Source organism: Malaclemys terrapin, chromosome 3 (genome assembly GCF_027887155.1).
Source record: "Malaclemys terrapin pileata isolate rMalTer1 chromosome 3, rMalTer1.hap1, whole genome shotgun sequence".
Lineage (NCBI taxonomy): Eukaryota > Metazoa > Chordata > Testudines > Emydidae > Malaclemys > Malaclemys terrapin.
Window position 1 is genome coordinate 206,385,459 of NC_071507.1, and position 21,712 is coordinate 206,407,170.

The following is a 21,712-nucleotide window of genomic DNA, read 5'->3' on the forward strand; positions in this document are numbered from 1 at the left end:
CCAACTAAATCATCCCAGCCAGGGCTTTGTCAAGCCTGACCTTAAAAACCTCCAAGGAAGGAGATTCCACCACCTCCCTAGGGAACCCATTTCAGTGCTTCACCACCCTCCTAGTGAAATAGTGTTTCCTAATATTCAACCGAGACCTCCCCCACTGCAACTTGAGACCATTGCTTCTTGTTCTGTCATCTGCCACCACTGAGAACAGCCGAGCTTCATCCTTTTTGGAAACCCCCTTCAGGTAGTTGAAGGCTGCTATCAAATCCTCCCTCACTCTTCTCTTCTGCAGACTAAATAACCCCAGTTCCCTCAGCCTCTCCTCGTAAGTCATGTGTCCCAGCCCCCTAATCATTTTCGTTGCCCTCCGCTGGACTCTCTCTAATTTGTCCACATCCCTTCTGTCATGGGGGGACCAAAACTGGACGGTGTATTCCAGGTGTGGCCTCACCAGTGTCGAATAGAGGGGAATAATCACTTCCCTCTATCTGCTGGCAGTGCTCCTACTAATACAGCCCAATATGCTGTTGGCCTTCTTGGCAACGAGGGCACACTGCTGACTTCTCATCCACTGTAATCCCCAGGTCCTTTAGGTTAATTTGGCATGATTTGTTCTTGACAAATCCATGTTGTCTATTATTTATTACCCTATTATCCTCTTAAGTGCTTACCAATTGATTGTTGAATTATTTGTTCCAGTATCAGTCCAGATCTCAAAGTTAGGCTGACTGCTGTATAGTTCCTCGGGTCCCCTTTGTTCCCCTTTTTAAAGATAGATACTATGTTTACCCTTTTCCAGTCCTCTTGGACCTCACCTGTCCTGTATGAGTTCCCAAAGATAACCACTAATGCTTCTGGGATTCCTCCAACTATTTCCATAAGTACCTGGATGAATTTCATCAAGCCATGCAGACTTGAATACATCTGATTTGTCTAAATATTCTATAACCTGTTCTTCCCTTATTCTGGCTTTTGTTCCTTCCACCTTGTAGTTAATATTAAGTGTGTTGAGCATCTGGTCCCAATTAACCTTTTTAATAAAGACTGAAGTAAAATAGGCTTTAAATCCCACAACCTTTTTCATGTGATCCATTAATAGTTCTCACATTTTCGTTTGTCTTGCTCTTGTTCCTAATGTCTGTAAAGACCCTCTTGTTATTGCCTTTTATGTCCCTTGTTAGGTGTAACTCATTTTGTGACTTAGCCTTTCTGATTTTGTCCTTACATTCTTGTGCTATTTTTTTGTATTCTTAGTAATTTGTCCATGTTTCTAGTTTTTGTGGGATTCCTCTTTTTTTTTTTTTTAGGCCATTAAAGAGTTCCTGATGGAGACATAGTCGTCTCTTACTATTGTTCCTATCTTTCCTTCACATTGGGATAGTTTGCTGTTCTACCTTTAATATTGTCTCTGAGAAACTACCAACTCTCCTTAACTTATTTTTCCCTTAGAGTTTTTTTCTCATGGAAACTTACCTACGAGTTTTCTGGGTTTGTTAAAGTCCGCCTTTTTGAAGTCTGTTGTCCTTATTCTGCTGCTCTCACTCCTTTCCTTCCTTAGAATACTGAAATCTATCATTTCATGATAACTTTCACCCAAATTACCTTCAATCTTCAGATTCACAACCAATTTCTCCCTTGGCTGGTTAGCTATGCTGGCTGAGTCCTGTAGTGTAGATGCAGCATAAGTCATCAGAAGACATATGCTGGCATAGCTATATCATCTCCCCAAACAACATTATCTATGCCAGCTGAAGCACTCTTCTGTACACATAGTTGCATTTACACTGGGAGTTTTGCTGGCATAGCTGTGTTGGCTGGGTGTACGTGATTTTTTTCACACTCCTAGACCACACTGCTGTGCATGCAAAACTTTGTAGTATAGACCAGGTCTTAAAAACAATTTCTTGTATGACTGAGAGATACTAACCTGTTGTCACCCAGTACAGTTTTGGGAGAGACTCTTGTGTCTTGCTTCTCAGTGACCACTCCTATGCAGCTTACAGTCACGAGCCATGTGTAGCTTTTAAGGTTAACGTGAGAATGATATTGGTGAAGACGTAGAAAATGTTTAGAATCTTGCTGATAACTGCACGTGTAAGCACAAGGGTGGAAACAAGCTTGTCTCTGAGGCATCTTTTTTAGAATCGCCAAGTGTGCATTTGCACATTTTTCTAATGTTAAAGCTATTAGAAGCTGTGAGGAAATGTAACCTCTCTGTAGTATTAGCTCATTCTTTTCATCTGATTCACTTGGCTAGTTAGATCTTTAACTCTTTGAAGCTGGAACAATGTCTACCTCTGGATGTGTACTGTGCCTTGCACAATGGGCCCCTGATCCTGACTGGGGCCTTTTGAGTGTTAGTCTCAGTCACTGTTTTATTTAACCAATTCATTATTTTAGAAAAGGTGAGACTGCAGTTCTTAACTATTAATACTTGTCATTTGTATAAATTTGATACAAAGTACTCTTCTTTTCTTAATGCCTTAAATTTGAAAGCACAGAGAATACATTTTTTTCTCCACTGATTAATATGGGATGAGAAGCAAGGTTTCTTACTACTTTAATTTGTTACACTGTCAGTTCCAGAGACTCACATCCAAGTGGGATACTGTTTGCGTTCAGTGGCTTTAAATTAATTCATAATGGACTTCTTTGGCATCACAAAATTACTACACAGTTGCGGATATCTACAGACAATGTTTGCAGATCGGATGCAGATACAAATTTTGTATCCACGCAGGGCTCTGCAAATGACATTGATGGACTGATAAGAAGCAGGAGAAGAACCAAGAGAAGACAGTGCTATAGAAACAAAGGTGGCAGGGGGACAGGATTCAACGTGAGAGTAATCATTAGTTTTGAAAAGTACAAAGGAAAAGGGTGGGCTAGAAATCACTAGATTTGGAAAAGAAAAAGATGGTTAGTGATCATGAAAGAGCAAGTTTGGTAGAGTGCAGAGGGAGGAAGCAGGATTGGAGAGGAGAGAGGATTCAGTGAGATAAGAAGAAAGTAAAAGCAAGGGATGTAAATAGCCCATTCAGGAGGTAAAGAGAAGTAGAACAGTAGTTGGAGAGGCAATTGGGTTGAAAAGCTGTTTGGGTTATTTATTTATTTATTTTTACAGTGGAAGAATACTGGAGCCTGGGTTGTAGTTTGAGTGGAAAGAGTCAGATTATAAGGAGAGGTTGAGGGTGAAGCAGAGAAAATTGAGGGGACAGTTTGCGGTAAGGGAAATAGAGAATTAAGTGAATGACCATCAGTCAGTGACAGGAGGGAAAGGGTGTGAAAAGGGAAAGAAACAGTGATGAGATGGTAGCACTTGGACACAAAAGTGATGCATGAGTGATAGACGTAAGGGTAGAGGGAAAGTGATCAAATCTGAACTGTTTGATCTTCAAGTCAGTGCAATCCTGAGAAGAATCCTGGGGAAAAGGATTGAGGATAGAGCGGAGGGCGACAAATGATGGAAGCTATAGGGTGAATCGTAATGGGGGAGGGAAAGAGAACAGCTGTTAGTGGAAGATAACCCTGAAGGAGGAAAGGGTGAATTTGTAGTGGAGGTAGTCTGTGTGATCCCTGGATTTTCTCCACAGATTTTCAGCAGCACAGGACTTGGATGGAAGAAGTGGTTGATGGTTATTTAAATGGATGGTGCAATAGGAGAGGGACAAAAATATTAAGGGTGAAGAGGGTGTTTTTTGGGGAGTCAACTATAAAGTCAGTGGAGGTGAGTGAGAAATGGAGGGGACTCACAACTGCTGAGAATTCAGGGATGTTTATGAATTTGGGATCATGGAAGGACGGTGGGCAATATTATAAGAAATATATTGGTCAAAGAGACGGTCCCCTTATTCCATTAAACATGTGGGAATTATGTTCCCCCATTTTTTACAGGATAACATATTTGGTACACAAAAACATTACTTTAAACTCAATAATACATTAATAAGTTAGAAAAAGTAATTAGTCTCACTGTCACTGGGTTTATTTAACTAATTCTTTATGGTAGACAAGATGAGGCTTAACCCATGAGGACACATTTTCAGCCTCATAACTATATACATGAAATTACAACCTATAACATTACTATAACAATAATGCTCAGTGCATCATCAGCCTTACGAAGACACCTGACATGACAAACTTTGCATTGGATACCACAATCATATTATAAGGATGGACATGGGAGTGCAGGGGGTTCCCCAAGGCACAGAGCGTCACAAATAGTTATCATCTTCATTTCAGTCTTTCTGGGGTGAAGCCCACGTGGCTTGCTTCTATCCCTGACAGTACTCCTCTCAGGTTTGCTACCATATATGAATGTGATGTAAATCCTTAAAAGACAAAAAACAGAGTAGTTGTTGATAGTTAAGAATAGTCCACCCTTGTGATGATCTTGACTAAGTATCCTTAAGTGTTTCTTTCCTTCTTCTGTTTAAGCATCACCTCCTTTGTTCTAAAGGGAGAGGTGGTGGCAGGTTCTGATGGGTGCATCATATTTCAAAATTATATCTCAAAAGGCCACTGAATAGCTGAAATACCATGCCAAAGATTAATGACCTCTTGGTGTGACCCTGATAGGAAGGTCAGAGTTCACATTTGGGATATTTCTTGATTTAGCAGTCTAATGAATGAGTCGACCATCTTTCAAAATTCCAGCTCAATAGGAATGTAGAGATTAATTCAGCCACTCACCCTGTTTCCAGGGTCTGAATTGTACTGGATGCATGACTTCGTACTAATCAGCTAGATATGGTATTTACACACAGATTTTCTAATGTGGGATATTTTTAAACGTCTGTGCTCTTTCCTTGCACAGATTGATCTACTCATTGTTTGACTTTCTTTGAAAAACAGAAATCGCCTGCCAAGAAGCTGAGCCATGCAATTAGTAAATCTCTTGGTTGTGTGCCCACTAGAGAACCACCTCATCCTGTATTTCCTGAACAGCCAGAGAAGCCACTTGATCTTGCTCATATCGTGTGAGTATCCATTTGTATGTGTCTTTCATTTAATCAAAACTTAAAACTAAATTGATACCAAAGTAGCTGTTTGCGGATGCATTTAACTGCAGAATTTGTTTTTTTAGTTCCATTTGGAGTCACCATGGAGTTTTTATGAGATGTAGTTTTGTAAGTTAGAAAGGATCCCTTAAACAGATTTATCATTTTACATGAGTTTGTTCTCTGGAAAAATGTTAAATAAGTAAATGGGCTAGATGGACCTTTGGTCTGACCCATTATGGCCGTTCTTATGTTCTTAAATAAATATTCTGTTAGCAGAAGAATGATTGATACATACTGTATAGGTCGTCATCATCATCATGTTCCCATTACGCCTCTGGCGTTTAGGGCAGCGACAAAGCTCCTCCACTCCTGTCTGTTTCTGGCAAGTCTTTCCAGGGTTCCCCAGCTGTGCCCCAGGTTTTTCAGTTCAGCTTCCACAGCTCTTCACCATGTTATTTTCGGGCGGCCTCGTTTTCGCTTGCCTTCAGGTGTCCGTCTTATTGCTACTCTGGTGATGGAATTAGTTTCCATCCAAAGCACATGGCCAATCCATCTCTAACACCTCCTGTCAATGATGGTGCTCAGATCCTCTTGGCTGCCCTGTGTCAATAGATCTTGGTTTGAGATTGTTCTGGGCCAAAAGATACGGAGGTTTTTTCTGAGGCAGGTTGTATGGAATGAAGACAGTTTGGACATGTCATACTTTCTCATTCCCCAGCATTCTGCACTATAAAGTAGTGTTGAAAGTACGCGGCTCTGATAAATCTTGAGTTTGGGTTTGGTGGTGTATTTTGATGGTTTCCAGACTGTATTTAAGCTCCTGAAGGTGTTCCTGGCTTTATTGATTTTGTTACGGATGTCCTGGCTTGTTCCACTGTCCTGGCTGATGGTGCTGCCCAAGTACGTGAATGTTTCTACATTTGTGAGAAAATAATCCTCTATCCGTATTGGTGATAGAGAGGCAATATTAAAGGTCATGATATCTGTCTTATTGCAGTTGATTTTCAGGATGAGTATGTTTATTTATAGATCATGTATTTTCTGGATTTTATCCATATATTTTATTATATTCTATTTGTGCTTATTTATTAAGAATTCAGTTTTACAAAGTACTGATTATCCTCAGCACTCACACGCGTGAATGGGAGTTGAGCTACTCAAAGCCATGTCAGATCAGGTCCCGTCTTATTTATTTTGCTTGTCATTAAACTGCATAAACAAAACTGTCATTTAAAGGCTGTAACTACTTCTGAGTTCATATTTTATAGAACACTCTTAAAGTATCTGGTGGTTGCCCTGAGCCTGGTGTAAAATTGTGGCTTGCTGTGGACCTTAGCTTCACAAGTTATTTATTTTTGTCTCACTGATTGGTCTCCTATGCTTTTCTGTTCAGTGGTGTTCTCTATGGTTTCAATGTGGCTTTATTGTGAAGCTGGCAGAATGGTTTTACCAAAGAGACAATGTCATATTGTTACAATTTGGCAGATCTGTGATCAATCTGGTATTTTCGCTTCTTGGTCTTATCAGTTCTGGACATCAAAATCAGAATTCATGAGATAATTGAAATTGTGTCAGCATATACATGTAATAAGCTTGACCGGTAAAGAGACAACGATTAATACCACACTACGTTTTGCAAAAGTCACAGGTTTTTCATGTCGGCAAAAATTAAGCAAAATAATTCAGAGAAAAACAAGGGAAGAGAAGCAAAGCTATGGGGACATCATTTAAATAAAACTGAAGACTCTAGTTTCATACAATATTCAGTAAGGACACCAACATTGCAGCTTTAAGACTGAATTAAGTTGGTACCATTGCTGTTTTCATTTGTCCTTGTCAGAAAGATAGATTCATCTTAAGAGGTTTTCTCTTCTTTTTACAGTCTCTGAATTGAAAACCAGGATATCCGAATTTTAGTGTCTTGGTCTTTGAAAGTTTAATATTGAACAGTTCCACTTTGACCTTTACTAATGCCTTGTGATTTTGATTGACAGACCCTTTTATCATCCCCTTTTAACTGTTTTGACAGTCATTGAAGAAGAGCTGGAGGCTAGTCTGTCAAAATACGGACTATTGGAAAGGTGAGAGTAGTACAGTAATGATGATGATTATAATATAGTGGAATGCTGATCTGTCTTCCCCTTTATAAAGAACACAGAAGATACTGTAGCTTGACATGAATGTAAGTAGGAATAGGAAATGGTACCTACTATAGTCCATTCTTGAACTTTTTGAAAGCTATATTTTTAAGCTATACTAATTCATTCTTGGCCACATGATTCTTTTCCAGTTTTTGTATCAACTTTTTGTGTCACATGCTTACAGTGGTTTTAATCCTATGCAGCCGGAGTTGTTGGATCTGCTTTAATGGGATATAATTGTTCTACTTTTCTCTGTTAAATTGGGTTCAGAAAAAGAACATTTCTATTAGTGCTACTCTTCATTTTAGAGTCAGAAGTGGTATGTTATCGTAAATTAATGACTCCCCATGTTAACAAAACAAGCAGGAAGAAAATTGTCCATAATATTAGAAACAATAGTTAACCACATGGACTGGCTGAGACATGTTGTGGAAAACCAGCTTGAGCTGTTAAGCTCGTAGGTGAGGTCTGGTGGCAAGTGATACTTACTATCTGCATTGTTTAGATTTTCACATAATTCCAAGATCATCGTGGATCAATGTCAGTTCACGTTTTCCTCTTTGGATTCTCTCACCGAGTTCCTCCATTTTGATACCAGCTAACTTTTACAAGGAAAAAACAGTATTGTTCAGAAAGAAGGACCTTATTCTGTGATTCTACATGAAAAGAATATATGCAAGTAGTTTCAAGTTAATATGACTGTGTAAATAAAGGTTTCAGGATCTAATTCCAAAACTACCAGTGGAAGTTTTATCTATGGCACAGATTAACAAATACATTGAATTATTTCTGTCCTCTGCTGGAGACATTAATTGATTAATGGATCAAATGAATCTGTGCCAAGAACTTAGTGGTTGAATTTTCCCCATCTTTCTTTCTATAAAACACATTCATCATTGGATAGCTTCACTTAGTGCAGCACATTAACTCCAGCCAGGCCCTGCAGTCCATTCCCTTCAAAACCTGGCCTAATACTACTCAGCCACTCAGATGACATATTATGCTGTAGAACAGCACAGATGGAAACCCTCACAACCAAGACCAGGATCTTTAATTTATTAATTGAAATCCAACTAAATATTTCAAGGATACTTAACCATTTCAGTTTCCTTTCAAGTGGATGTCCAAATTACTACCAATACCTGTTAACACATTTTTCAACTAATTATCATCCTCTTTAAAGATGATTTAATTTGATCTGTTCTTGCTTTTGCCCAAACATGCAATATCATGTTTCAATTCAAATGAGTACATTCCCATTTAAATAACAACCTAATCTTCAGAGTCACGTGTGGAACCTTTGTGAAACCTACAAAACTGCTTATCTTCATACACTTCACTCTTCTGTATAGTTTGAGATATGGGAAACTCCAAAAGTTTTAGACAAGGGATAATGTAGTCCAATGGTGAGGACACTGGATTGGGTGTCATAAAAATCTGGTTCTTCTTCAAGTGCTTGTTCACATCGATTCCAATCCGGTGTGTGCACGCTGCATGCGTGGTCATCGGAAAGTTTTCCCTTAGCAGCTCCCGTCGGATTGGCTGTGGAGCCCCCTGGAGTGGCACCTTCATGGCACTCAATATATGACCCTGCCAACCCGACCCCCCTTCAGTTCCTTCTTACCATACATGACAGCCGTTGGAACAACATTCACTTGCTCAGCAAGGGCCTTCCTTAGTGTTTCTCCCTCGTTAGTTGTTCTAGTTACTTGTTTTAGCTTACATAGTAGATTAGATAGTAAGGTTTGGGAGCAGGATGTCTCCCCAGTCCCTAACCCCTCCTCGGGCTCTGGGGCATGCTGAGACCCCAGGGCTTTAAGCCCTGTGTTGCTCGCAACAAGCCTATCCCCATTAATGACCCCTACGACTCTTGCTTAAAGTGTCTGGGGAAGGCGCACCAGACTGAGAAGTACAAAATGTGTAGGATTTTTCGGCCGAGAACCAAAAAGGAGCAAGATTTCCGACTCTAGTAACTTCTCATGGCACCATCCGCAGCACCGTTCCCAGTCGCTATCGCCACGGCACCGCACCCCAGCATCAAACACTGTAAGAGCATCTCCAACACCAGTGCGACGCTCCCCCTCTCCAGCACCGGTCTGCCATCGGTGAGAGCTACCCACGGTGAGAGCCACTCATCCACGGCACTGGGCCCTCGTCCTCGATCACCGACATCGGATACTGGGCACCAGTCTCCGGAAAGGTCGACCCGGCACCAGTCCACCGTCTCATTGGCTTGACACCGGTCTCCTGTGCATGGCCCTTTGGCACTGCCTTGGTCATTGCGATCAGGATCTGGATCCACTTCCTTGGACTCCGACGGTGACTCATATTATTCCCAGCGTCGTTGGTATAGGTCTGAGAGGCGGCGAAGGCAGTGGCAGCCCGCAGCACAATGGTCCTTATCGACTCACTGGGCTTACCATCAGGCCCAGGCCTCCCTTTCATGGGGTTCACGGTCGGTTACCTCGGAACACCAACAATCTCACTCTGCCAGGGACAGGCCTACACCTCAGGGATCCGAAGCCACCCTCACCCAGCCGCCCCCTCAGGCTCAGGTCGCTGCCATTGCGACTCCAGCACAGGACCAGCTGCAGGGTCAGGCTATGGCCACTTCGGCTATAGCCGCCACAGGGGCAGGCACTGACCAAGAGGAGGTCAGGGAGCCGAAGGAACAGGAGGATCCGGTACTTCCTCTGGCCACCTCGTCTGACGAGGCTGTGGCAGGGGCTTCAGCTTCGGGCCCTCCTCCAATTGACCACAGGGCACATGAGGACCTTCTGAGATGGATTGCCCATAAAATGGGACTGCAAGCGCAGGAAGTGGTCGAGGCCGAGGACCCCATGGTGGACATTCTTACTCCTGAAGGTCCATCGTGGGTAGCTCTGCCATTAATCAAGACAATTCAGAGTAACATCATGACTCTGTGGCAGACCCCGGCCTCAATTCCGCCGACCGCCAGGATTGTGGAACACAAATACTTTGTCCCTTCCAAAGAACAACAGTTGCAAGAAGGTGAGTAACCGTTTCATTTTATTCAGAGTTCTGCCACTGTCCTGCTGTGTGACCTTGGACAAGTCACTTTGCCTTTCTGTGCCTCTGTTTCTGTTTTCACCCTTGCCAGCTAGGTCTTCAGAACAGTGACTGTCTCTTACTCTTACAATTCCTAGTACAATGGGCCCCCGATCTTGGTTCAGGCCTTGAGTTGCTACTGTAATACAAATAAAAATACTATATTCAAGGAAAATAGCTTAAAAGTATTTACCTCCCACATTTTCTTCAGGGAGTATAGTTTCATGTCACTCTATAAAGACATTGACTACTCCCAGTCCATATAGATGAGAATATACACTATGATGAAACAGTATTATTTTTTTAAAGATATATAATCCCTTGGCATTTAGGTCCAGACTAGAGCTGTAGTCACAGCTCACAATGTAGAGAAGGTGTGAAGGAGTTGTGCTGCAACAATAGCTGCTAGTGAAATTCCCTTACTCAGTGAGAATTCTTTCCGGGGCTCTGCTGGAATAGCACAGGGGTTCTCAAACTGGGTGTCGGGACCCATCAGGGGGGTCACAAGGTTACTACATGGGGGGGTCGTGAGCTGTCAGCCTCCACCCCAAACCCTGCTTTGCCTCCAGCATTTATAAGGGTGTTAACTATATAAAAATGTGTTTTTACTTTATAAGGGGGAGGTCGCACTCAGAGGCTTGCACTGTGAAAGGGGTCACCAGTACAAAAGTTTTAGAACCACTGGACTAGCAGGTTCTTCACCTTTTGAAAGTGTGCACTGTGCACTCTACCCCTGGTGTTATGCTGGCTCAAGTGATGGATGCAAGGGGAGGATAACCATGTACAGCCTGTCTTTTCCCTTTGACTGTCCTTCTAGTCCATTCTGCCACACCCACCATGCAGAACTGAACAGGATCAGGCACAATCTGGTTCATGATTAATGGTTTTTTGAAGGGGGGAATGTACTGACCATCAAAACTCTTCATACCATTAGCAGAGAATCCTAGCTGTTGAAAATTATCTCATCGTCATTCTGCAAAGATAAATCAGGCCTCAGACATTTACAGTTCCATCATAAAAGCAAGAAAGTAAAATGCTTCTTTGGATCATGGATAGCAGCTAAAGTACCAGACCAACCTTTACAATTAGGCCACCCTGATCTGTGTCAGTGAACAGGATAACACCATGTAGTGGATGGTGTAAGATCAGGAAGCTCTGCAGATGTAGGAATTCGTTCAGTTTCACAAAATAGTCCTGATGGCCACTTACAAGGTTACAGAGAAAGGGTCACCCCACTCCATCTGCAGCAGGGTTGAGAAATGCAGCTATCCTGGTCACTATGGGGTTGTCAAGACCACGGAAACCTTTTTTTCTGAGCTTGGTCATGATCTTTGCTACCAGAGATACTGGTGGATTAGCATATAGGCGTTCTACTCATCAGTGGATGGAGGAATCCCTTTCTAGCATAGTGTTCTGCTAATGACATGTACTGAAGACCAGGTATTTCCTCCTTGTTTGTCTGAATCTAGTTTTAAAGACTTAGTCCATCAGTGTTCATTTCCCAGCCACCTTTGGCCAATTGTGAACTAGTCTGCAGCCTTTACAATGTTCATTACTACCTACCAACTTTGGAACGAAATATTACATGAAACATTAAATATTAAATCATCGTTCCTTGCCAATGTCATTTATTAAAAAATGGGTAATCTTTTTTATGAGTGCTCCTTAACCGGAAACCTTCAACGTGTTTAAATCTGAGTAAAATAATGGTATTGATGGTCTTACAGGTTAAAAGGTAAATCGGCGCTGTTTAAAATCTGCAGAAATGTTGAACTCTCATCTGGTGATGTGATGGAACTTAAGTTTATATGGATCCTTTTTGTAGTGGAAATTTAAAAAGTAATTAATAACCACAATAAATAAATAATTGTATGCAAATGTGACATTTAATTCTAGCAACCGTAGTAAGCTTTGCTAGTGTTTGTGCTGTTAGCATAAAATTAAACATAATGAGATTGATGGTTTCAGGTAAATGCGCAGTAAACAATAGCATACATCACAGGAATGCTTCCTTGTCATTCAGAATACATTCACAGCATCCAAAAGAAACTCAGGGCTAAACCAACCAGGGGGATAAAAATGCATCTTATTTCACGAGAGGGCAGGAGAAGAAGGACCAGATTTTTTTGTATGTTATGAAGGAAGCAGGAGCAACATTTGGTGACAGCATTGGTATGAGGAGAAGGAGAGGGAGGAGACAAATTATGCCTGGTTTGTGAACGTGATTGATGGGGGGAATGGTGTTTTCAACAGTGGAGAATGGAAATGGAAAAGGTTTAGGGAAAAAGTAAGCTTTGCTTGGACCATATCTAGCTTAAGCGAGTGGCAGGCCATCATTGTATTAACGGTAGTTAGACTGTGGGACTTAACCTATGGGTCTGAACTGAGGGAAACAAGTCAAAGATGAAGAGGACTATACATTTTGAATAGATTTTGGTTGTTGGCCTGTTCTTTCACTCCCTTCTGCTAAAAACATTTGTCCAGTTCTTGGTCAACTCTTCTTGTTTTTACAGTAACCAACTCTTTTTTCTCTGAGCAGACTGGTTCTCATCTTACTCCCTTGCAATCCTTGCCATCATTGTCAACAGTTAAAATCCCTTTCTTCTTTTGCATTCTTCCTCTTTCAAATCCCTTGACCTATGACTCTGAATCAAATTTAAACTCCTTGTCTTTCTCTTGAAGAGATACAGCTACACTCTTGCCTATATCTCAGCCCACATATCTTCCTAGGGTACTCCTCCATTCTCCCTTATGCATCCGAAGAAGTGGGCTGTAGTCCACGAAAGCTTATACTCTAATAAATTTGTTAGTCTCTAAGGTGCCACAAGTACTCCTGTTCTCCATTCTCCCTGTGCACATCACTTTGCTCAAGCCTCTGGTCTAACTGCTCCCTTCATTTCTTTCTTCTACTCTTGACTTCACACCATCTGTCATGCTGTCTGGAATAACCTCCTTTATCTTCTGCACCATTCATCCAACCCTTCTTTTTCAGTCACTCATAACTTTAGTCTACCTTTCTCATATTTGTTCACATCTCAGAGATGAAGTTTTTAGGAATAGTAGGCAAAATGAGTGAATCCATTTTTTGTTTGGATCAGAAATTCTGCACTCTAACTGAAAACAGTTGAATCTGGAAACTTGGATATTTGTGTATGTTTCACTGAGACTTAAAGAGCAGATTTAAAGAAAAGAAGCTCCGTGCTATTAATGATATGAAAAATTAAATTCAGCAATTGTATGTGCAGTAGGACTTTTCAGTTTTATCAAATATATTTTAACAATGAATTTGTTAAAGTATGCCTTCTTGCCTACTCCAGGAGTTTACAAAGTCATTTATGGAGAACTGAGCCACTGATTACTCAGACCCACACTTGCTATAGTCTGTGGGGCTGTGAATGCTTTGGAAGGAAGGTGGCTGGGAAGTTTTGTATAATAGAAATGATAAAATCTATGGTTAAAACCTAGTTAGGAATGATAAACTGGGAAAAGGGGAGGAGCAGCACTCTACCTCAAATAAGATGACCTGTTTTTCTCAAAAAGTGTTGCATCCAACATGGAGAATTCTATATTAGCCCTTATCTTGACTGATAGAGGAATTGATAACCAAACTAAAAACAGAACTAGTGGAAGCTTTAGGTGCAAGTGATCATAATTTGATTACATTTGTTATGAGCTTGAGTTAGCATAACTTCATCACACTTGCTCTCTGCAGTTAATCCAATCATTCCATTTAGCTTGAATGTTTATTTTGCAGTGGCTGCTCTGACTTGAGCTAGACTAATTCTAGAGGAGTTAATTCATGTAGATAACTCAAGTTAACTGCACTGAAGACAGCCAAAGAGGGGTAAAAATGAAGAGAGTTGGTTGCGGGAGTGGGACAGATGGCACGATGAGACTTTTATAAGACACAGCAATGCTTTAATAGCTGCCAGAGAGGAGGTTGAAGTTGAAGTCAATTAGAGAATCAGTGCAGAAAAAGGATTCTTTCCTTAAATTATAAAAGGGTTTTAATCTACTTTATTTTCAGTTTGCTAATGCAAAGTACTGTTATAATTATCTCCTTGTTTTTGTCTGTCAGTGAGATAACATTAGGACACCACCTACTTCTGATTTATGGTAAATCTAAAGGTTGTTTGTCTTTCATAATTGTTTGTCATACAAAAGTTAGTAAATATTTAAATCCAAATTCCTTGTCAGATATGGCTCATTTTGGGTTGATTTCATAAATTCTTATGGGCCAAATTCTTCATACCTTTGCAGCCTCATTTACTTCAGTTTAGGCTGAATATTAGGGAAAGCATGTTGACAGTAAGATATTAGTTTGTAGAATAATCTCCTGAAGGTAGAAGTAGATGCAGTGCTGATGACAACTCACTGATATAGGGGAAGGGATCTATTGAGTGATAACATGTACCACATGTACAAACTGGGGAAAAAAGATGTAAGCCACATTTAATTTAAAGAGAGAGAATTGTATTTATATTAATGCTTTGTCAGTGTTGAGCTGGAGAGGACTTCCATGAGCCCATCCCTCAAAGGGATGCTTTGAGTGATTTTTCCAACTCAAATGGAGTTCAGATATCCCTTCTGGTTGCTGCTCAACCATCCCTGAGGCTTCTTAAATACTTCTGAAGAGTAACAATTTTTGCACAAATAAAGCTGTTAGTCTTTAAGGTGCCACTGGACTCCTCGTTGTTTTTCTGGATACAAACTAACACTGCTACACCTCTGATTTTTTGCCTGGTGAATAGACCTTCAGGATTCCACCAGGTGTTCAGGTATTATCAAAAATATTTCCCTGGGGAGGATAAGCCCAGGCCTCCCTATAAAGTCTTCATCCCTCACTTCATATTCTGTCCATTGAACACTGTGCTTTACTATCTGTATCATTTACAAGAACAGAATATGAACGTTTTGGACAAATGGACTATGTTCAGCAAGTGGTGTTGCTCTTTCCTTGGTTTAAGAAAGCAAATTTGATTACATGGGTAAAGAAGTGAACAGCTTCCCCAGCTCCTCCTTTCTGAGCAACTGCAATCCTGATACATAGAATTTATCATAGACTAAGGCAGACTTTTCTTGATAATCCCTATCTTAGAATATGGAAGCACATCATTATGCTTTATACAGAGAGCTCTAGACTTTATTACATTGGAAGATTCTTTTGGTTCTCTACAGTTAACCAGAATTCAACACGACATTTGAAACAAAACAGGTCAAAGTACTCGAAATTGTATGATAAGGCAAGGCTTGAAATGTTTACCAGACACCTACTAGCCACAGAACTAGACATGTTAGCCACAGATAGATATAGAAGATGCCAGGAAAGCTTTATCAGTAATGTCCAGGATCAATGTCTTGTTGATAGAGCCAGCCCCCTGCCTTAGAATCATAGAATATTAGGGTTGGAAGAGACCTCAGAAGGTCATCTAGTCCAATCCCCTGCTCAAAGCAGGGCCAACCCGAACTTCTTCAGCAAGTGGGAAGAAGTAAAATGCTTGGGGAATTTACAAGATGATATCCCTTGATCCTGCTTGGGGTCCATCTGTTGTATCAGCCTCTGCCAATGAGGTGTCTTGGAAACACTAGTCTTTCCCTCACTCTTTAGCTGGTTAAAGGGAAGAGCTTTTCACTATTCTGCTCCAAATACTACTGCTTTTTTGGTGGTTCTCTGAAAAGTTGCAGTATCTGCCTCTGCATCTGCTCAGAGCTTCCTACAGCAGTAGCAGCAGAGTAGAAGTTATAATGATGTTTGACAGTTAACTGCTGCCCACAGGGTTTTGAATAGAAGCAGTTAAACTGACCAGAGTCATCATGTTAATTTCACTCTACTGCTGCCCAAGAGTTTGTTTGTTTGTTTGTTGTTTTTTTTTGGGGGGGGGGGGAGGGAGAATCCAATAAATTGTTTTTAAATTGTCAGATGAAATAAAATTCCTCTTTTCAATTGGCAATATAGGTGATAGTTCAGAAATAACTGTGTTCCTATCCTGCAGATAAGTACTTTTACCACAGTTCTTGACCAAGATCCTACCTGTTTTTTTAATATGTAAGGGAGAATCATCTACACTATTTTATTATAAGACCCGCAGAGCCTTTTGTCAAGAAATAGCATCAAGTCTCACACTCGAATCCCTGTGGTGAGCTGATCATCCTCATGTCATTTCCTGATACTGGGGCTAAGAACAAACAGGATCATCTCAGGCTGGGTCTACACTACCCGCCTGAATCGGCGGGTAGAAATCGACCTCTCGGGGATCGATTTATCGCATCCTGTCGGGACGCGACAATCGATCCCTGAATCGACGCTCTTACTCCACCAGCGGAGGTGGGAGTAAGCGCCGTCGACGGGAAGCCGCAGAGGTCGATTTTGCTGCCGTCCCTACAGCGGGGTAAGTCGGCTGCAATACGTCGAATTCAGCTACGCTATTCGCGTAGCTGAATTTGCGTATCTTAAATCGACCCCCCCCGTAGCGTAGATGTAGCCTCAGTTACTTTTTTATAAGCAGCTTATGCAGAATTTACATTTAACTAGGCAATTTTTGCTTTTAAAACAATCAAAGCTGATCCTCTGTTCTTTAGGTAACTCTTTAAATAGCTAGTTTGCTGGAAACAATGTCAAACTCAATTTCTAGACTGAATTGATAGGTATATAAAGCAGTATAATAAGGAAGAACGGGAGGTCAGAACTTTGCCCTGCATCTCCATTGTAAAAGAAAAGTATGTTTTTTTCTATCAACAAAGTGAACATTTTGTTGATGCCTACAACTCCTGTTAGCCACACTTTTCCCTTTTTGCCTCCTTCAAACTATAGGAGGGAAAGACCTGGTCCTTCCAACATTAGGAAGTTGGTTTGAGACACTCAACGCTCCTATGCATCACCCACGGTCCACAGGTGAGTATTCTTGACCCACAGAGGCTCATAGAAGTGAGGCTCCCATTTTGTGAGTCATTGGAGATCCTACAATATCAAGCTTGCCTTCCACAAGTTGGTGGGCAGGGACTAAATTAATGCCCTCCTTCAAGCTGAACATTTTTCTTTAAGCATAGATCAGTTCCCCATTTATACAATATGTAGTTTTAGAGGTTAGGACATCGCTTTCTGTTGGGGAGAGAGAGAAGGATGGAAAACTTCATTAACTGACTTTGAGATCTACAGACGGAAATTGTGGAAATATTCTTTGGTATGGGAGGCACTTTGTTTTGGAAATAGAGACTGATGTGTGAATAAAGATGTTTTGAGTTATATCTCAAAATATTTGAAAAGGAATTGAAAACTTTATACCTCAGTAAGGCTCCCATTTTTCCTTTAACTGTTCCTTCTTAGTTTCTACTGCCAGTCTGCAGAATATTAGGTCTGTCAAGAGCATCCCTCATCAAAAATCTCTTCAACTTTCAAATACTCAGTGGGAAGAAAATTGTGACAAGTCATCTAAAGGATAAAGTGACTTGTTTTAAAATACTGTAGGATGCTTCTAAAATAATATTATACATAAGAGTTCCTTTTGAAGATCTTCAGAATAACCTTCAGAACATCAAAATGTGTGTTTGTCCTGATTTCGGCAGTTTAATTAGTTTCCATATATAATAGCAAACATTGCAAGCTGTTAGACTATTTTTTTTAAAGGCATTTTCAGGCCCTTTGACAGAACCACTGTTTAAACTGTACCACCATTATTTAACTGGACAGCGCAGTTCTAAAATATTTAGTTGCCTCTGAATTCTTAACATGTGCTGTATTTATATCTGTGGCAGCCACAAGTGATGCAGAAGGGTTAAAAGATGCCCTTAGCAATAAATGGGAGGGCTGGGTCAGGTTGTTGGAAACAACAACTCTATATATCAAAGATACACTATATACCTTCACCAACAGATGTTGGTCCAATAAAAAAATATTGTCTCACTCACCTTGTCTCTTTAAATATTCTGGGATCAACACGGCTAGTACACTGCACACACACATCAAAGAACAGTAGCTATAAGACTTTGAAGTTATCCCCTTGCATCATTTGATAATACTCCCAGATGCTTTTGGATTCAGGGAGTGTGATTTTGCCAACTGTTAGTACTGAACCAGTGCCCCAGTCAGTGTGCAGAGGGCTTTGTGTTACTGAAGCAGCCACCTTCTGAAGGAGAGCTAAAACTGACCTGACAAAAAATTGTCAGCATTTTTTATATTCCCTTCATGTCTAATGTTTGGTTTCCCCTCAGTGGCTGTCGGATGTAAATAAATCAGAGATTTCTTTGTAGCTGGGATTAAGCACTTTGCTGTGAAACCAGCTGGTAGAACCTCATCAAAAGGCCTTGCAAGGCTTCTGAGCCAAAGAACCCTCTTTGCAGTCTGAACGTACCACCTTCAAACTGTTTTTAAGCATTTTCAGTTAAATTTAGTCTGAATTAAAATTTAAAGCTAATTCTACAATATTGGGCAAAATCCAACTGTGCTAGAGGTAGAAGCAGCTGACAGAGTCTGTTCTGCCTTCTGCGGACCTTGGATAAAGCCCAGCAGAAGGTAAAGCGGAAGAGTAAGTAGTGTGCTCAGCCTGTCACTTATCAGTGCAACCGTATATCGAAGATAACCTTCCATAGATTCGTAGAGTTTAAGACCAGAAGGGGCCACTAGATCATCTAGTCTGACCTGTAGAACACAGAGCATCACACTTTACCCAGTTGCCCCAATAAGTTGTGTTTCGCTAAAGCATATCTTCCTGAAAGGCATCTAGTTTTGATTCAAAGACATCGAGAACTGGAGAATCGATCAATTTTTGGCTCTTTTCTGCTCCCTCTCCAGTTTTTCAGCATCCTTTTAAATATGTGGACACCAGAACTGCCTCACCAAAGCCATACGCAGAGGTAATATAACCTCCCTACCTCTACTCACTACTTCCCTGTTTCTACTTCCAAGGATGGTCTTAGCTCTTTTGGACACAGCATCACACATCAATCAGAGAAGAGCAACAAGAATGATTAAAGGTCTAGAGAACATGACCTATGAAGGAAGGCTGAAAGAATTGGATTTGTTTAGTCTGGAAAAGAGAAGACTGAGAGGGGACATGATAGCAGTTTTCAGGTATCTAAAAGGGTGTCATAAGGAGGAGGGAGAAAACTTGTTCACCTTAGCCTCTAAGGATAGAACAAGAAGCAATGGGTTTAAACTGCAGCAAGGGAGGTTTAGGTTAGACATTAGGAAAGTTCCTAACTGTCAGGGTGGTTAAACACTGGAATAAATTGCCTAGGGAGGTTGTGGAATCTCCATCTCTGGAGACATTTAAAAGTAGGTTAGATAAATGTCTATCAGGGATGGTCTAGACAGTATTTGGTCCTGCCATGCGGGCAAGGGACTGGACTCGATGACCTCTCGAGGTCCCTTCCAGTCCTAGAATCTATGAATCCCTAGAATGCTCTTCCAGCTCCTTGCTCCTTCACAGGGCTTATCTACACATCGTTTGTACCTATTTTGGTTATGGGTGTGATTTTTTTTTTTCACTGAAATAGTTATACTGGTATAGTTCCTGATGTGGACACAAATATATCGGTATAAAGGTGCCTTAATCGGTAGTGCTTATTCCTTTTCTGTGTGGGAATAGTCTTATTCTTATTGGAAAATGCACCTTTATACTGACGCAACTGCATCTGTGGTAGGGGTGAGAAGTACCACTTTAAATGTACCAGTATAGTTGAAGCAGTACATCTTTCGGTGTTAGGATTCAATTTTGATTATTAATAAGACTTCAAATAGTGCAGAAAGGAAGGTTATACTTTACCAAACCAGTCTGAGGAGCAGGTAAGCAGCTTTGTTTATTCCAGCTAGCTCTCAGAAACTCACTCTCTTGTATACCATACAGAGACAGTGAAAATGAACTAGTCATCTATGGATGGTGACTTGATTTTTACGCAATTGATAAGATAAAGACATCTGTTCAAGTGGTTATAGCAGAAAAAACCTGTAACAACCAGTAATTCCTGATAAGCTTAAAGCATTTCTCAGTAGGTCATTATCAGTTATAGAAAACATTTGCCCCTCATCAATCTCAAGTTCAGTTTAAGCACAAAGATTCATAGGAATTTGGTTCACCTACAAAGAATAATGGGAATTTAGTTAATCTGCTAACAGTAGGTAGAGAAGCCCATAGTGAAAAAAGTTCTGGATCAAACTTAGATATTGGTGTGATGAATTCTTCTCTACCTTCTCTGCACAAAATTCAGATGTATTCACATGATACTCTTTGGGAACCATTCTTTACATAATAAATTATACTGGAGAGCTTTCTACAGACATCCCTACATCATGACAGTGTGGAGGGTGTGGCAGATAGGTGTGACATTTTCCTGCTATATTTTTGGGAGATCTTATTGTATTAAGTTTTATATATCATGCAGGCCAGGGATGGCATGTAATTACATGGGAGGATGACCACAGCCCTTCTGGCGCTCTGAACAGTGGGGAATAATTAGGCAAATTCACTCAAGTTGTAACACCTCCAGAAAGGTAACACCTGAGAGACTTACATATACTGTTCAAACTGAATTCTCCAGAGACCAACAGAACAAGAAAGGACTTTTGGATAAATAGCCTGAGTTTAAACTGATTTAGGGTCTTCTTTCTGATGCAGCAAACGGACAGGAATTTCTGTCCACAGGGACCCCAATCCTTCGTAGGAAGGGTGGAAGGACTTTGCCTACTGAGGCCCCATAAGACTGATGGGTGATCTCTGGAAAGCTTTTAGCGTACATATAGGAACTTACATTGTTTTTAATGTTTTTCTGTAATGCTTTCATCTTAGGAATAAATATGCTTGCTTATAAAGGGCTGTGTGCTAACTTATAATTGTGGGCAATTACGCTGTTTATAACCTCTGAAGAGAGAGCAAAACACAAATGTTTAGGTAGTCTGGCTTGCTGGGAATATCACAGTGTAGGCTAAGAGTAAGCTATCATCCTATAGAAACTACATTGTGAACAGATGATTTATGCTGATCTCAGGGAATACTAGCAATTTCGTAAAAAGTAGAGATAAAAACAACAGGACACCAACAACTCACAACTGGATACAAACATAGTACCAATGACAGTAATGAAGATGTACTTTTCAGCCTTTTCACATCATTGCAAACCCTGAAGTAAAAATAACATATACACTGATGTCACTGATGGTGATACACTCACCAAAGGTTCTTAAGCAAAGAAAGCTGTCATGGATAAGAGGGAAGATCCTCTCAGGGATCAGTAACTGGTTAAAAGACAGGAAACAAAGGCTAGGCATAAATAGCCAATTTTAAGAATGAAGCGAGATAAATAGTTGTGTCCACCAGGGGTCTATACTGGGACCAGTCCTATTCAACATATTCATAAATGATCTGGAGAAAGGGGAAAACAGTGAGGTGGCAAAATTTGCAGATGATACAAAACTCCTAAGACAGTTAAATCCAAAGCAGACTGTGAAGAGTTATAAAGGGATCTCACAAAACTCACAAAAGACTGGACAAGAAAATGGCAGATGAA

General features: G+C 40.7%; 1 protein-coding gene across 6 annotated transcripts in view; it reads left to right on the plus strand.

The window, feature by feature from the left end:
* The window catches only part of DTNB (dystrobrevin beta), a 350,654-nt gene that overhangs the window by 137,936 nt on the left and 191,006 nt on the right, over positions 1-21,712 (plus strand). For all 6 annotated transcript variants that reach the window (XM_054022674.1, XM_054022675.1, XM_054022676.1 and 3 more), the window contains one exon: positions 4,855-4,979. In XM_054022674.1, the coding sequence (XP_053878649.1) occupies positions 4,855-4,979 (125 nt within the window). The remainder of the gene's footprint in view (positions 1-4,854; positions 4,980-21,712) is intronic.